Below are 14675 nucleotides of genomic sequence, written 5' to 3' on the forward strand. Positions count from 1 at the left end.
GTACCAGTTCTTGTTAAAGATGCCTGTGAACCATCGTGTGTGGTTGCTGAGAATTGAACTCAGGACCTCTGGAAGAGCAGCCAGGGCTCTTAACCACTGAGCCATCACTGTGGCCCAAACATTGTGTGTGTGTGTGTGTGTGTGTGTGTGTGTGTGTATCTTACCATGGACATTTTAACTCTCCTTTGCATTTTCTTTATACCTTCAGATTTTTCGTTGACCAGAGCTACTTCCCCACTCCAAAAGTTAACACAAGAAGAATCGCCCTTACATGGCCGTACCTCGCCAGCAGTCTCTCCCGGGGTCCATCCTCCCACGGGTTACCCGGAGCCCACTGGCCTGATTTGGAGAGACGTATCTTCTCCGAGGCCTACCTCCTCGGCTCACGCACAGAACCTCATCAAGATCGACGAAGCGAGCGCCCATCTCCCTGTTTACAAAGAAGGGAGCCATTCTCCTAGTTCACAGCTTTCCTCAGAACGAAACCTGGCTCACCTGCTCCCTACAAATGCAACCCCCCCTTTCACCACCGTGACTGTTGCTTCTCTCCATAACGTCTCTGCCACTCGGGAGCCTGCGCTTCTCGTGGCCAGCGCGTCAGTGACACCTGTGACTTTACAGCAGACGGCGGCTACCACAGCTCCACCTCTAACCACCGTGACAGGGAAGCCCCCTGCAGCCCCCATGTCTACAAGTGTTACACAAGCGGTCACGCACCAGGCAGCCCCGAGTGCCGTCTTTCAGGCCCGTACCGACTCAAACGGCATCATAGAAACAGCACCTTTTGGAGGAGGCTCCGAGCTAACCTCAGACATGGTGCATGGGAAAAGTTCTGCGATCCTTCCTCGGTCAACCCCAGGGTCTCCCGTTACGAGCGAGACTGCTTCCGGGGAGATTGGGAAGGTCAGTGTAGGCAGTTCATCACTGAGCAAGGGTTCGAAAAGCCAGCATGGCCTTTCCTTTGAGAAGTGGCTTCTCATTGGGACGCTCCTCTTTGGTGTTCTGTTCCTGCTAATAGGCCTCGTCCTCTTGGGTAGGATGCTGGCCGAATCCCTCCGTAGGAAAAGGTATTCGAGACTTGACTACTTGATCAATGGGATCTATGTTGACATTTAAAGATAAATTGGGCATCTCTTAGTTTGTGTAATAACTCCTTGCCAAATGCACCTGTGTTCCTTCTGCGCAGTTCGTCTCAGTAAGAACTGTATCTAGGAGGATGCCTCTACTATTTTTCTTCGTTTTCTTTTCCTATTTGAGACAGGCTCAGGTAGCTCAGACTGGTCTTGAACTCCTACTGTTCCTGCCCCTGCCTTCACCCCCAGTTCAAGGGTCACAGGTTATCACTACTATGTCTGGATTTTTAATTTAAAAAATTAAAATTCTTTTGCAGCACTAGAGGTCAAATTCAGGGCCTTCTGCACGCTAGGCCCTTCTCGTGCTCCTTCTTAGCTAAATCCCAGTCCAAGCACTTTCTTTTTGTTTGTTTGCCTTTCTGGGTTTTGTTTTTCAGAAGAAGAGAAAGGATTAAAAAAAAAAAAAGCTAGGTTGTCTGAGTGGCTTATCTGTAAAATAGTAGCTGAAAATAATTCCTAGCTGAAATAGTAAGTGTGCTTGACACCTAGAGACCTGTATCTGAGCATAAGTCTAGGCCATGTGAGTTGCGATTCCTTGAGATTTCTCATCCCAGATAATGGCGACTGTTTGATACTAGTTTTAATAGATTCTCTCTTCTTTTTTTTTATATGAATTCCAATAAAACTCATTCCAGATGTATTTCCCTCCAATTAAATATTTGAATAAATCTCTTGTTACTCAGTATTGTTCTAAGCAACACGGCCAGCTGGATAACTTTCAATTTCTTTCCACCAGCAGAATGATGGAATGATGAAAATATGTGTTCCATGTTAAAAAATGACAACCTCTCTTTTCCCGTCAATGACCAAAGGAGATCCTTTGGGGGAATTTTAGCAGAATATTAATCCACCATGGAGACACTGATGTTGTTTTTGTTATTTATTTGTTTAAGACAATGTTTCATGGAGCCTAGTCTAGCCTCAAACTCTCTACGGACCCAGGGATGATTTTGAATTCCTGATCCTCCTGCCTCCACGTTCCAAGTTCTGGGATTACAAGAATGTACCCCACGCTTAGCTAGTAAATTTGTTCTAGTGCACAGCCAAGCCAACCCATTTGGGATTCGGCCTAACTTCTAAAGTGTTAACGTTTTCTAAGATTGTACCAAGTTTAAAAATTACTGATATTATTTATGACTATCTAAACTGGATATTATTTATGACTATCTAAACTGGAGCAGCAGTCAATTGCAGGTTTACTGGGGATACTATTAAAAGCACTATATAGCATTTTGATTAATATGGTATACTTTTTGTTGGTTAAGTTCTGAAATTTCTGGGAAATGTTTATAAGGAGGAGAGTTTTCCAGACAAACGGGTGTAGAGTAACTAAGTGTAGAAGGCCGTCTGGGTCCGTTGGATGTTTCACATCTGAGCTGCAATCTGCTTATTGACAAAAGAATGGTCGGCACATCTGGATCTAGACAGGTCTGGACATGTTCACGTGTGCGCATGTACGTGTATGTAGGACTCAGAGCTGGGCGGTCATCTAGTTTGATCCCCGTTCCTGTGGTAAACACCATGAGCAAAGCAACTTAGCAAAGAGTTTATTCGGCTTACACTTCTGAATGGAAATCATCCGTGAGGGAAAACAGACAGCAGCTGAAGCAGGAGCTGAAGCAGAAGCCATGGAGGAACCCTTCTTACTGGCCTGCTCCCTTTCATATCCAGCCCAGGCCCTCTGTCTAGGAATGAGCTGCCCGCCGTGGCCTGGGCCCTCCCACGTCAATTACACATGTCGAGAGGCCAGACTGATGGAGGATGTTCAGCTGAGCTTTGGTCTTTCTAGGTGTGTCAAGTTGACGACCAAGGTGAACTACCACACGTGATCTTCCTCCAGCATTCTCCACTTTATTATTTTTTAAATCAAGGTCTCACTGAATTTGGAGTTTACCATTTGGTGAGACTGACTGGCAGGTGAGCTCTGGAAATCCTCCTGTCTCAGCTCCCCAGTGCTAGGACTACAGACATGCACCATAGCACCTTGCTTTTTAAGTGGCTGCTGGGACCTGAACTTAGGTCCTCAGACTTGCACGGCACCACTTTCCTGACTGAGCTATATTTCCCAGTCCCTAAACATGGTTTTTAAAGATAAAAATGGGCTTCAGGAGGCTGGAGAGATGACTCAACAGTTAAAAGCACTTGCTGCTCTTTCAGTTGCCACTACTTACATGGCAGCTCACAACCATTTGGAACTCCAGGTCCAGGTGATTGAACACCCATCCCCTTCTGATCTCTGCAGGTACCTTCATGCACATACATATACAGAAAATCATGCACACAAAACACACACACACACACACACACACACACACACATGCAGAGGCATGCATGCAGCCGCTAAACTTTGGACTTCATACGCAAACTTTATAGCAACCACTAGAGGGCAGTAGCTGGTTTACAAGAGTAGCCATAAAGTCGAAAAAAATAAAAGGACAAAGGCTTTCTTACCCCATCTCTCGCCATCTTCTTCCCCTCCATCCTCCTAATAACCACCCCCCCCCACCACCATGGTCTAGGCAAAACTCATTTAAGAGAAAAGCTGGCCCATTGAAAGTTGTGGATTGCGTTGGGTGGGCTACTCAGTCTAGGGGTTAGTAACCCACCCGCAATCAGTAATTCCAGGGTCTCGGAGGGGCGCTACCTGGAAGGGAATGAGCTAAGACAGAAGAAGGAGGCCAAGCAGATTTGTCAAAGCCTCCGTTTATTAGGGACGGGTTACAGTTTATATATGGTAAGGAATGGGGGGTAGGGTAACTGGATTCTTGCCGCGTGTTTCCGGTCACGTAGCTCGGTCGGACAGACAGGCCAGAAGTCACAAGTTGCCACACCTGGTTCCCTGGATAGCTGGAATGTGAGGCGGGTTCCTCTAACAGATAAGTTAATTGGGTGTGGGGTTCTCTGCAGACCCCCTAGGGTGATGGTTCCTGTAATGATTGGGGGGAAATGGCTCCTGACAGAAAGTCCTGTTTTTCATGTGTTCTCCAACTTAACAGCTTGACACAAATCTCCAAGGAGTTTACATAAGCTCTAAGTAGGTTGAATAAATAAAGCCTGGAGATAATTTAACAAGCATGCTTTTTTGAATACCCACTTGTAGAGCAGAATCAGATTGGTAACCAGGTGCCTTGGGGTTTGAAAATGGCTCTTCTCTTTGTTAGTGGATTTTGAGAGCGCAGAGAAAGACTTTCTCTGTGTTTGTGGAAGCTTCCTCCTCTCTCCCTGTTCCACCTAGCTGCAGCCTTTCCTGGGATGGAAAGGCTTGCTTTTTTTCCTTTCTTTCTTTTTTCTTTTCTTTCTTTTTCTCTTCTTTTCTTTTTTAGAGACAAGGTCTCACTTTGTAGCCCAGGCTGGCCTCAGATTCTCAGTCCTCCTGTCTTCCATTTAGAAGTACAGGATTACAGCCATACACTACCACAACTGGCTTAAATGTCTCCATTTCCTTTTCCTCCCTCTCTTTCTCCTTTCTTTTCTTTTTCTTTGAAATAGGGTCTCATCGAGCCCAGGCTGGCTTCAAACTAGCTATGTAGCCAAGGATATCCTTTCCCGGGGTCCACCCTCCCCTGGGGTTCAGGTCCTGAGACGGAGAAGGTGCGTCGGTACAAGGAAAACTCCTGACCACTAAGTGGATTGCACTCAAGTGGCCCCAATAGCTTGAACCATCTTTATATATGCTTCTACAGAGTTTTTCTTACCAGGGTTACTTGAACAGCTTCATTACAGTCTCCTATTTTTGAAATATATCATATTTTAAGGAATACATTGTAATCATTATGAAAGCCTCCATTGTTCCCCTTTATGCTTCCCCAAACAACCCCCCCCCCACCACACACACACAACCTTATTCTAGACGTAGAGCTCAGCATTTTTGCAGGCTTAACTAACTATCGAGCCAGACACATCCTGCTCTTGGAGCACTTAATGTCAGCTGGCAGCTCCTTGCGGTTACAAAGTTAAAAGTAATAGACATGGGCACAATGCTTTAAGGACAACAATATTCAAACCCAGACAACTATTTCATGTCTGCAGGATGTATTTTTATACAGTTCCCTTTTCTACAGAGGGTGCCCTGCCTCACTCTCTCTGCAGAAGGCAGACTTTGAAAAGGTGTTCTTTTCCCATCTCACGACACCACGCTTCTCTCACCAATGTAAACTCCTGTATATGGTAAGGATAGATCTCTCCAGATCCTACCATTGAGTCTATATGCTTGGTGTCCAGGCAGCTTACTCTCAACAGTTGGCACTGTGTGTATTCCTGAGACCTTTCCCTATCCCATGTATGTGGGCCTTACTTTCCTTTCCCGAACTGTGAGACAAGGCTAAGGTTCCAAGCGTTGTTTTCTCATGTGTACCTAACTGTCTCTATTGAGTCAGAAAAGTTCCCAGGGTTGGGAGCTGTAGTTAGTAATTCCAGATAAGAGATTTGGGAAACATTAGCCTCTGTTGAATCTTCGGGGAAGATATTCAGAAAAGGGGTTTGGTTTTATGCAGAGCTAGGGTGGGAATTCCAGGGCTTTGTGCATGCTGAACACGCATTCCACTGACTGAACTATATCCCAGTCCTCTTCCTTCCTTCCTTCCTTCCTTCCTTCCTTCCTTCCTTCCTTCATTCCTTCTTTCTTTCTTTCTTTCTTTCTTTCTTTCTTTCTTTCTTTCTTTCTTTCTTTCTTTCTCTACCACTGTGCTACCCTGCCCTTTACTTTCATTTTGAGACAAGGTCTTGCTAAGTTGCCCCAGCTAACTTTAATTGCAACTCTACAGCCAGGCAGACTGTGCTTGTGATCCTCTTGCCTCAGTCTCCTTAGAAGCTGAAAAATATAGGCCTGCACAGCACAAGTTTCCTTAATATTTCCTCTCTATGGAGGCTGTACCCAAACATAGTCCAGGTAAGAGACACTGAGGGGCCAAACTCTCTCTGCCAGTGGCCATGGAATATATGTCTTGTAAGGAGCAATTGGATTTAAGATGTTCTTGTTTATTTCATTTTTGAGGCTAAGTCCTCCACCTGCTCAGCACTGGGGTTTCAGATCTGTTCCACCAAACCTGGCTCATCACCTGCAACAACCTGTGAGTTTCTTTTCATGACGCAGAACACTTTAATTTTCTAAACATCAGTTGGAAAACAAGGCTATCTTGTGAAACAAAGGGTCTGATAGTTGCGGCTTGCAAGGTGCTCATAGCACACACAGGTGGGCTGTCTTGGTTTTCTACTCCAGAGAAGGCCGGCGCTTCTGTCAGGGCATAGGCTTACATATGAACTCATGAGGCACCTGGCTTGTTGGTCTCAAAGAGAACATGCTCCTTGGGTTGGTCTTGTAGGCCCACATCGGGACTGAAACATCACTGGCTCCAGGCAGAGGCAACCAGGGTCTCTCCCTCGACTTCCTACTTACTAAGGCTGCTTTTCGTTTTTTTCTGGTTACCCAAAACACCTTCAGCGCTCCAGGGCTTTCTTGGTAGTCATGTCCTAGAGCTCCACCAGCTGCCACAGCGTCTGCACAGTGGAGTGGAAAAAGCCAAGGCCCAGCACTCCACACACACACACACACATACACACACACACACCACACACACACCTGCGCGTGCATACACACAGACACACATGCACGCGCGCGCACACACACACCATGTGTGGGAGGTGTTGTGCAGAGCCACTGGCAGAACATCCAGGATTTCCCACCTGTCTCCCTCCAGGTGGGTCACCCAGATGGGCAGTTCGAGCCATGTGGTGTCCAGGGCAGTCTCGTACCGCTCCTTGAAGCATTCCGCCACGGCCTTCAAAGGGCCCAGCATCAAACGCCAGTTTTACTCCTAAAATATAATTTCTTGAGTTTTTTCCCTCATTTTGCAGATGAGGACACTGGGGCACAGATGGGTGTCAATAACTCGCCTGAGGCCACTTACCTGGGTGTGCATTTTCAGAGTTCGCTCTCCTTGTGTCCATAGACACTGTGACCAGAGCAGGTTTGCAGTAAACAGCTCCATTCGAGATAATAACTTGCTTCTTTGTTTTTCTTCTCCAGGGTTGGGGATTGAACCCCTGCCCAGCACATGCTAGGCAAGCACTCTGTGCTAAGCTGCACCCCACTCCTAGAGAACAGCTGTTAAACGCTGTTAAAGGATTGACATTTGGAGACAAGAATATGGGCTTGAATAGGTCAGCCACTGAGAGTTACCACAGGCTGGCCTGGAACTTTCTGTGTAGCTAGTGATGACTGAAAATGCCTGGCCCTCCAACCTTCCAGTACTGGGATGACAGGCCCCGTGTCAGGTTTACGGGATGTTGGACGGATCAGAGAGCCTTGTGCATGTGAGGCAAGCCTGGTACCAACTGAGCTGCATCTCTAGCACCAGAGAGTCATGTTTTTATCAGGAGATCGCTGGACTAGAGAACCTTGCTGCCCTGTCTCCATGTTCCCTCATTTTAGTGAGTAGTGCCATCTGCTGCTCAGTCTGTCCTGGACTGGGCAGCTGCAGAGGACTGTTTCCTTTTGTCTACTGCCTTGGCCACTACATCCAGTGTTTGCTATGTACTGCCTAGTCTCAATCCTCCTGTCTCTGCCTCTTAAGTGCTGGGATTACTGGAGCGAGCTGCCATGCTGATTCAAAGTCACCCGATGCCACTACCTCCTCCTTCTGGTTTGCTCTGTTTCTCAAAGTTCATGTTTTAAAGATGTCCTCTCTGATGCAGCAGGGTTAGGAGGTGGAGTCCTGACAGATGAATGGAGCAGGCTGGCGCTGTAGGGCACATGCCTAGTACTTACAATGCCCAGCGTTTGATGCCTTGAATTATTTTTTTTAAAAAACATGGCAAGATGAGTTGGAGAGATGGCTCAGAGGTTAAGAGCACTGACAGTTCTTCCAGAGGTCCTGAGTTCAATTCCCAGCAACCACATGGTGGCTCACAACCATCTGTACTGAGATCTGGTGCCCTCTTCTAGGCCTGCAGGGATAGATGCAGACAGAACACTGTATATACATAATTAATAAATAAATCTTTTTCAAAATTCTTTTAAAAAGGTGACTAGACTTTGTTTTCATGAATAGATTAGTGACCTATTGTAGGAGTGGGCTCCTCTGTCCCTCTGCTCTTGCCCCCCTCCCCCACACCTTCTAACTTCCTTCCCTTCCACTTTCCATTCCACCAAAGAATGAGGAAGGCCTTCGTTCCTTATAGTGATCCTCCTGCCTCGGCTTCTTGAGTGCTGGGATTATAGGAACGTGCCTTAGGGACTTTAGAATTCCCAGCCTCCAGAGTTGTAAGAGAGAAACTTCTGTTCGTCCTAAAGTCTCAGGTGTTCTGGTGTAGCAGCACAAAAGACAACATCCTTACCCGTTTCTCCTTAGTCTGCGCCTCCATCACCAACCCATTCCCTCCAAACAACTCCAAGTCACCTTTCAACCCCCAGACGTAGGCATGTAATACCATACATGAGACTATCTGCCCCACTACAGAGGCAGAGATTACCAGCTGAGTGTGGCATAGCAAGGCTCCCCATGCTCCACACCATCTAACCCCCTAGTTCTGGGGATCAAATCCAGAGCCTGATACATGTTAGGTGGCTTAGTTAGGGTTACCATTGCTGTGATGAAACACTGTGACCAAAAGCAAGTTGGGGAGGAAAGTGTTTGTTTGTTTCATTCACAGTTCCCTATTCCACAATTCATCAAGCATTGAGGGCAGGAGCTGATGCAGAGGCCATGGAGGAGGACTGCTTGCTGGCTTGCTCCTCATGGCTTGCTCAGCCTGCTTTCTTATAGAGCCCAGGACCACCAGCCCAGGGATGGCACCACCCACAGTGGGCAAGGCCTCCCCCATCAATCACTGATTAAGAAAATGCCCTTGCACACAGCCCACCTTTATGGAGGCATTTTCTCACTTGAGGCTCCCTCCTCTCTGATGACTCTAGCTTGTGTCAAGCTGGCATAAAACTAGACAGAACACTAGGCAAGCACTCTTCCACTTGCTACATGCTAGTCCTAGGAAGCAGCTGTTAGCATCTGCCTTCCTCCCACAAAATCTGAGATGTAAGTATCCAACTCTCCCCATCATTTCTTTAACGGGCCAAATACACAGGCGAGGCAAGCTACCCACTGCGCTTATAAGTAAACTTCCCTTCATTACCTGGCCGTTCCTCTCATCCTTCAAAACCAAGGTCAAATAGTACCCCCACCTCCACACTCTTTTAAGGTGGGTACTATCTCTCCTGGGTTTCTTCCTCCTCTTTTTTTTTCCCCTTCTTTTTGCCAGGCAGGGTCTCACATAACCCAGGCTGGCTTCAAACTCACAGTGATCCTCCTGCCTCGACAAGAATTCTCGAGTGCTGGGATTATAGGAAAGTGCCACCATGTCCTGAATAATTTCTTTAGTAAATATTTGCCATTTGTTTTTTTTTTCCTTTGCTCTTTGTAGGAAAAATCCATTTACCTCAAAATAAAAGGAAATACCATCGAATGAAGGCATATATGATTGTTAAAACTAAATTTCTATACTTCTGATGACTATGTACATAGTGTCTTTATAACAGCCAAGAAAGAATTCCCTCAGCATCTTGGTGCCCACTCTGACTTTTTTTGTCGCGTTAAGTTGCTCAGGCTGGCCTTGAACTGGTAGGCTCAAGTGATCTCCTTCCTTAGCCTCCTGGGTAGCCGCAGAGTAACTTCGACTGCTGGCAGGCAGGCGTGACCTAGCCTGGATTGGCTTTGCCTTTTCATGTGGCTAGTTTTTCTAGCTGGCAATATGAAGACGGTCTGAAAGGTTCGCGCTCCTCTTAGACTCCTTTTCATCTGCTACAGTCGTTTATCATTTGCCATCTGTGGCTAGAGTGCCTACCTATCCCCCACCCCCATTTAATCCTAATTACACGTTGTAAGGGATGAGAAAAACACAGCTCAGAGAGCTGCAGGACTTGTCTGACCTGGTCCTCCACCCTCCTTCCACCCCTGCTTTATCTGCTTTTGAACCCTGATGGCCTTTGCATTGAATTAATGATCAATACACCGTGATTAGAAGGTCTGGGAGCTATAGCTCAGGGGCAGAGCCTTTGCCTGGCTTTAGGCAAGGCTATGGGTTTGCACCACCAGCACCACAAAGGTGTGAGGTTCTAAGTTCTATTTCAGCATTACAAAGAAAGGGAGGGACGGAGGGAGGGCAGGAAAAGGGGAGGGAAGGAGAGAGGGAGGAACCTAGTGTTTAGTTTTGACACCTTCTAGACTGCCAGTGCTCTAAAGGCTACTGACTTTTCTTCCTCTTTTGGCTTTTCTCTTTCTGTCTTTTTAAGATTTATTTATTATATATACAATGTTCTACCTGCATGTATGCTTGCATGCCAGAAGAGGGCACCAGATCTCATTATAGATGGCTGNATAGGTGCAGGTAGGTGTGTGTGTGTGTGTGTGTGTGTGTGTGTGTGTGTGTGTGCCAGAGGACAACCTTGGGTGTCATTCCTCAGGGGCTCTCATTGGCTTGGAGCTTACCCAAGTAGGTTAGGCTGGCTGGCTGAGCCCCAGGGATCCACCTGTCTCTGCTTCACCAGTGCACCTCCATACCTGCCCTTTAAAACGTATGTTCTGGGGGTTGGACTCTGGTCCTTATGCTTTCAAGAAAGCACTTTACTGACCAAGCCATCTCTCCAGTTCAGAAGTCACACTTTTACTTCTATCCCCTTCAAATAACCTGAAGATTGCAGGGTCAGGAGCTCAGATCCATGCAGCCCCAAGCCCACACAGCACACTGCCTCCTTTTCCCTGAAGCACACAGACGTGGCTTAGTGCCCAGCATGGTGACTGATGCTCCGACTCACAGCCCCCTTCTCACCCTTTGCCAGCCCTGGCTTTCAGCCCTGCTCTGCTCTGATTACCTCACCTCCCTCTCGCCCTCTGTAGGTGCCTGTGGAAGGCAGTACCTGGAACCCACAGGAACAATTGACATGCGAGGTCAAGGGCAGGTAGACTGTGTGGTGGCCATTGGGCGGCCTCTGGGTGAAGTGGTGACCGTCCAAATCCTCGAGAGCACCCTCAAGTGTAGTGCAGGTACATCCAGAGGCAGGCGGGCAACAGCTGGGCTTGGGGGCCTGTGGCACAATTCCAGTGTATCCCGTTTTTGGCAGGATGTTCCTGTTTGGCATTTTTAAGGCTGTCTCGTGACTGGCGCGTGGGGATGTCCCTTTATAAGACAGGGAACTGGGGGGATGAGAGCTTTGCTGATATGGCCCCTATGTAGTCATATTAGGCAGAAGAGAGAGGGTGGTTGTTTGAACTCAGCCCTGAGACACTGTTGCTGACTTGAGTGGGGTGCTGGTTTCTCACTCTCCTGCCCTTTCTAGGGGAGCTGTTGCTGCTTTGGGGTAGGTTCACATGGAGGAAGATATGCTGGAAGATGTCTGGCATGACTTTCAGCACCAAAACCAACACATTGGTGGTGAGGCAGCATCGTGTGCAGCCAGGACGGGGAGTGCTGCTACGGTATTGGAGCCAACCTGCCCCAGGGACCTTCTACAGAGGTACGCCAGGCGCCTGGGACTCCCCATATTCTCACTGGGGAGCTGGGGAGCTAGGCCTAGGTTGCTGTGGGCAGGGCATTTTCTTTCTTTTCTTTTAAAAAAAAGGTTTATTTGTTTATTATATATACAATGTTCTACCTGCATGTATGCTTGCATGCCAGAAGAGGGCACCAGATCTCATTATAGATGGCTGTGAGCCACCATGTGCTTGCTGGGAATTGAACTCAGGACCTTTGGGGGAGCAGCCAGTGCTCTTAACCTCTGAGCCATCTCTGGCTTTTCGTTCCATGGCACAAAAGGAAACACAGGTGTGGTGAGACAAGACTTTTAAGACTGAGGGAGTATAGTCATTTCTTTCTCTGCTCTTGGATCTATCCAGCTGTCAGCAGCCTTATACTCCCACTGCCATCCTTTCCAGCCATGATGACTGTATCCTCTTTAACTGTGAGCCAAAATAAATACCTCATCAACAAAAGGGAACATGGTTCAGTAAGATTTTGATGTGGTGGCCTCCTAAATTCTATCCCCCAAAACATGTGGTTCTTAAAAATTCTCACAATTTTAAGTCCAGTGCTGGGGAGGCAAAAAAACAGATAAATCCCCGTGGCTTACAGGCCAGCCCCACCCCAGTTCTACTTGGTAGGGGCTCAGGCAAGTAACAGACTCTGTCTCAAAAAGCAAAGCAATACAGAACCCATTTTATTTGCAGCATCAAAGCAAACTTTACCAGCTCCCACATCACCTTTCTGAGCACGTTCATCCACAGGCTTTGTATATAATACGCTCAGGGATGAAAAGAAGAACAAAATGAAGACATGAGAAATGACCATGGGGGGAACTATAGCCTGGAGCAGTCCTTGGGTTTATAAGTGGGTAAGTCAAGATGCACAGGTCCACAATGGTCCAGGGACCAGGAGGATGAACCGCAGCAGGCAAAGGTAGATTATTATTTGTTTGTTTTGAGACAGGGGCTCATATGTCCCAGGTTGGCCTAAACTTCCTATATAGTCAAGGATGAACTTGAACTCCTAATCATCCTGCATCCACCTCCTGAGTGCTGGGATTAGAAATGTGTCCACCAAAACCTTGCATGCAGGGATGGGTTCGTGTGTGCTAGACAAGAACTCTACCAGCTGAGTTACCACTGGTCCTATTATTTAGCAGTTAATGAAACTATACACATAATTCTTACTTTATTAACTTGGGCTGATGTCCTCCAACCTGCAGGGGCTTCTGTGCGGGGATGACCAGGTACAGTGGCTACTAGATCAGATGTTGTTGCCAAGTATCCTCCTTAAATACCCAAGAGTGGAGGGGACAGGGACAGATGCATTTGTGCAGACAGCAAGGAGCCACCAAAACACGTTCTTTTCCATCCTCCCTTGCCATCTAGCTAAGCATCCTCCCCTGATCAGACGCTGTAAATCTCGGTTTCCAACCTGAAGGCTTTAGTTGATGTGGAGGATGGGGATGAGGGGGCGATGAAGAAAGAAATGAAGAAAGGAAGAAGAAAGAAAGAAAGAAAGAAAGAAAGAAAGAAAGAAAGAAAGAAAGAAAGAAAGAAAGAGAAAGAGAAAGCCCCGTCCGTGCAAGAGGACCTTTGTCCATGCTGTCTCCTTCCCTCTCCCCTCATGATTGGAAATCATCCCCAGCCACAAAGCATATTCCTGGCTGGATTTGTGACCTCCAACCCACTTTCCTGCAAGAGGCAAAACTTTGAGAAAAACAAGAGGGCTGATGGCATGTGTTGAACTTTCAAATGCTAAATGACGGTGAAAATTTTTTTGGAAGAGAAACTATCTTTGAAATTGTGCTACCCAGTAGAGTTAATGCAGCCCATATGTCCCCTACTAAGAGTTAGAAAAACAAACTAAAAACAATACTTTCACGCCTGCCAGGCTGAAATGCGATCTACTGCTTAATATTCACTTAACCCAGAGCCAAATACTTTAAAATGGTAATGATTCCAAAGGGCAGCCTGGACTCGGCGCATAAACAACAGACCTTAAAATTTATGTTCCACTCCTAGCTCTGGGCAAGTCACCTAATCTCCTAGTTGCTTCTCAATTTTCTCAGCTCTGAAATGGGGGTATCGGTACTTTGGAGGTGTTTATGAGCCACACCAAAGTGACTGTAAAGCACTTTACAAATGCTTAATAACTGTGGCTCTTTTCATAGCATGGCTTTATGACATCTTTTATTATTCATCCAGTGGCATCGAAGTAAATGACGACAACGCAGACGAGTGTGGTGGACATTTATATTCAGAGCTGGCTGCAGAAGGTGCCCGCCACCCTCTCTTGCACCTGGCAGAGACTCAAGGAAGGCGGAGGGGGTGAGAAGGAAACTTAGAGTGAAGAGAGACTGCTTTGGATCCGTTAAGATCTGAGGTCATTGGAGCAGGGGCGGTGGAGGCAGGCTACCAAGAAATGCAGTGTCTTAAGCAATTGGCTTGGGAGTTGTATTTGGCTTTCTCTGGCTGGTCCTGTGTTGGAAAGAGAATGGGTTTCTGGGTAGAAGTTAATTACTCTCTGCAGAGGTTGTGGGTCAGAGTTTACTGGCCACACTTGGTCTAGTCCATTGTTTTCGGTCTCCCTGTGGGGAATTAAAAGAGGAAATGCTTCGTTTACCTCCAAGGGACAAGGGCAGACACTTGCCTGGTAGCCAGGAGTAACTTGTACTTTTGATACCATATAAACCATTTTTTTGTCTTTGTTTGTTTGTTTCTTTTTCCCCAGGTGTGGTAGCACACACGTTTTTAATCCTAGTACTTGAGAAGGTAAAGCAGGCAGATCTCTGTGAGATTGAGGCCAGCCGTGTGGGAGCTGGGAATGCCCACCATGAATCGGAGTGGCCCCATTCCCTAGGCTTCGATCCAGGACTGTGTAAAAGTGGAAAAAGCAGGCTGAGTGCATCTATTCTCCCTCTGCTCTCAGTGAGATGTGACTAGCTGTTTCAAGTTCTTGCCTCCTTGACTGAAATGATGAACTGTAACGTGGGATTGTGAGCTTCAAGGATATATCTGTTATCAGCGCAAT

At 47.0% G+C, this 14675-nt stretch overlaps 2 protein-coding genes across 2 annotated transcripts in view; both read left to right on the forward strand.

Moving 5' to 3' along the window:
- The window catches only part of Mansc1 (MANSC domain containing 1), a 21188-nt gene extending 19415 nt beyond the window's left edge, over positions 1 to 1773 (forward strand). The window contains exon 4 of the mRNA XM_050123221.1: positions 209 to 1773. Within this exon, the coding sequence (XP_049979178.1) occupies positions 209 to 1116 (908 nt within the window). The 3' untranslated portion in view covers positions 1117 to 1773. The remainder of the gene's footprint in view (positions 1 to 208) is intronic.
- An 8794-nt stretch (positions 1774 to 10567) lies between these two features.
- LOC126489176 (A disintegrin and metalloproteinase with thrombospondin motifs 13-like) lies at positions 10568 to 13976 on the forward strand. The gene is made up of 3 exons (XM_050123233.1): positions 10568 to 11167; positions 11461 to 11712; positions 13816 to 13976. The coding sequence occupies exons 1-3, from the start codon at positions 10843 to 10845 to the stop codon at positions 13974 to 13976; spliced, it is 738 nt and encodes a 245-aa protein (XP_049979190.1). The 5' UTR covers positions 10568 to 10842.
- Positions 13977 to 14675: the final 699 nt, after the last annotated feature.

This window comes from Alexandromys fortis, unplaced genomic scaffold, assembly GCF_014885135.2.
Source record: "Alexandromys fortis isolate MF-2015 unplaced genomic scaffold, M_Fortis_MF-2015_v1.1 scaffold_223, whole genome shotgun sequence".
Taxonomy (NCBI): Eukaryota; Metazoa; Chordata; class Mammalia; order Rodentia; family Cricetidae; genus Alexandromys; species Alexandromys fortis.

What these genes read in the sequence shown, in the direction of transcription:
- LOC126489176 (XM_050123233.1), top strand. Translation starts at nt 10,843, where the DNA reads ATGCAGCCCCAAGCCCACACAGCACACTGCCTCCTTTTCCCTGAAGCA. An exon ending in CACCCTCAAGTGTAGTGCAG is followed by an intron (nt 11,168 to 11,460) that starts GTACATCCAGAG and finishes TGCCCTTTCTAG; the next exon opens with GGGAGCTGTTGCTGCTTTGG. An exon ending in CCTAGGTTGCTGTGGGCAGG is followed by an intron (nt 11,713 to 13,815) that starts GCATTTTCTTTC and finishes CTCTTTTCATAG; the next exon opens with CATGGCTTTATGACATCTTT.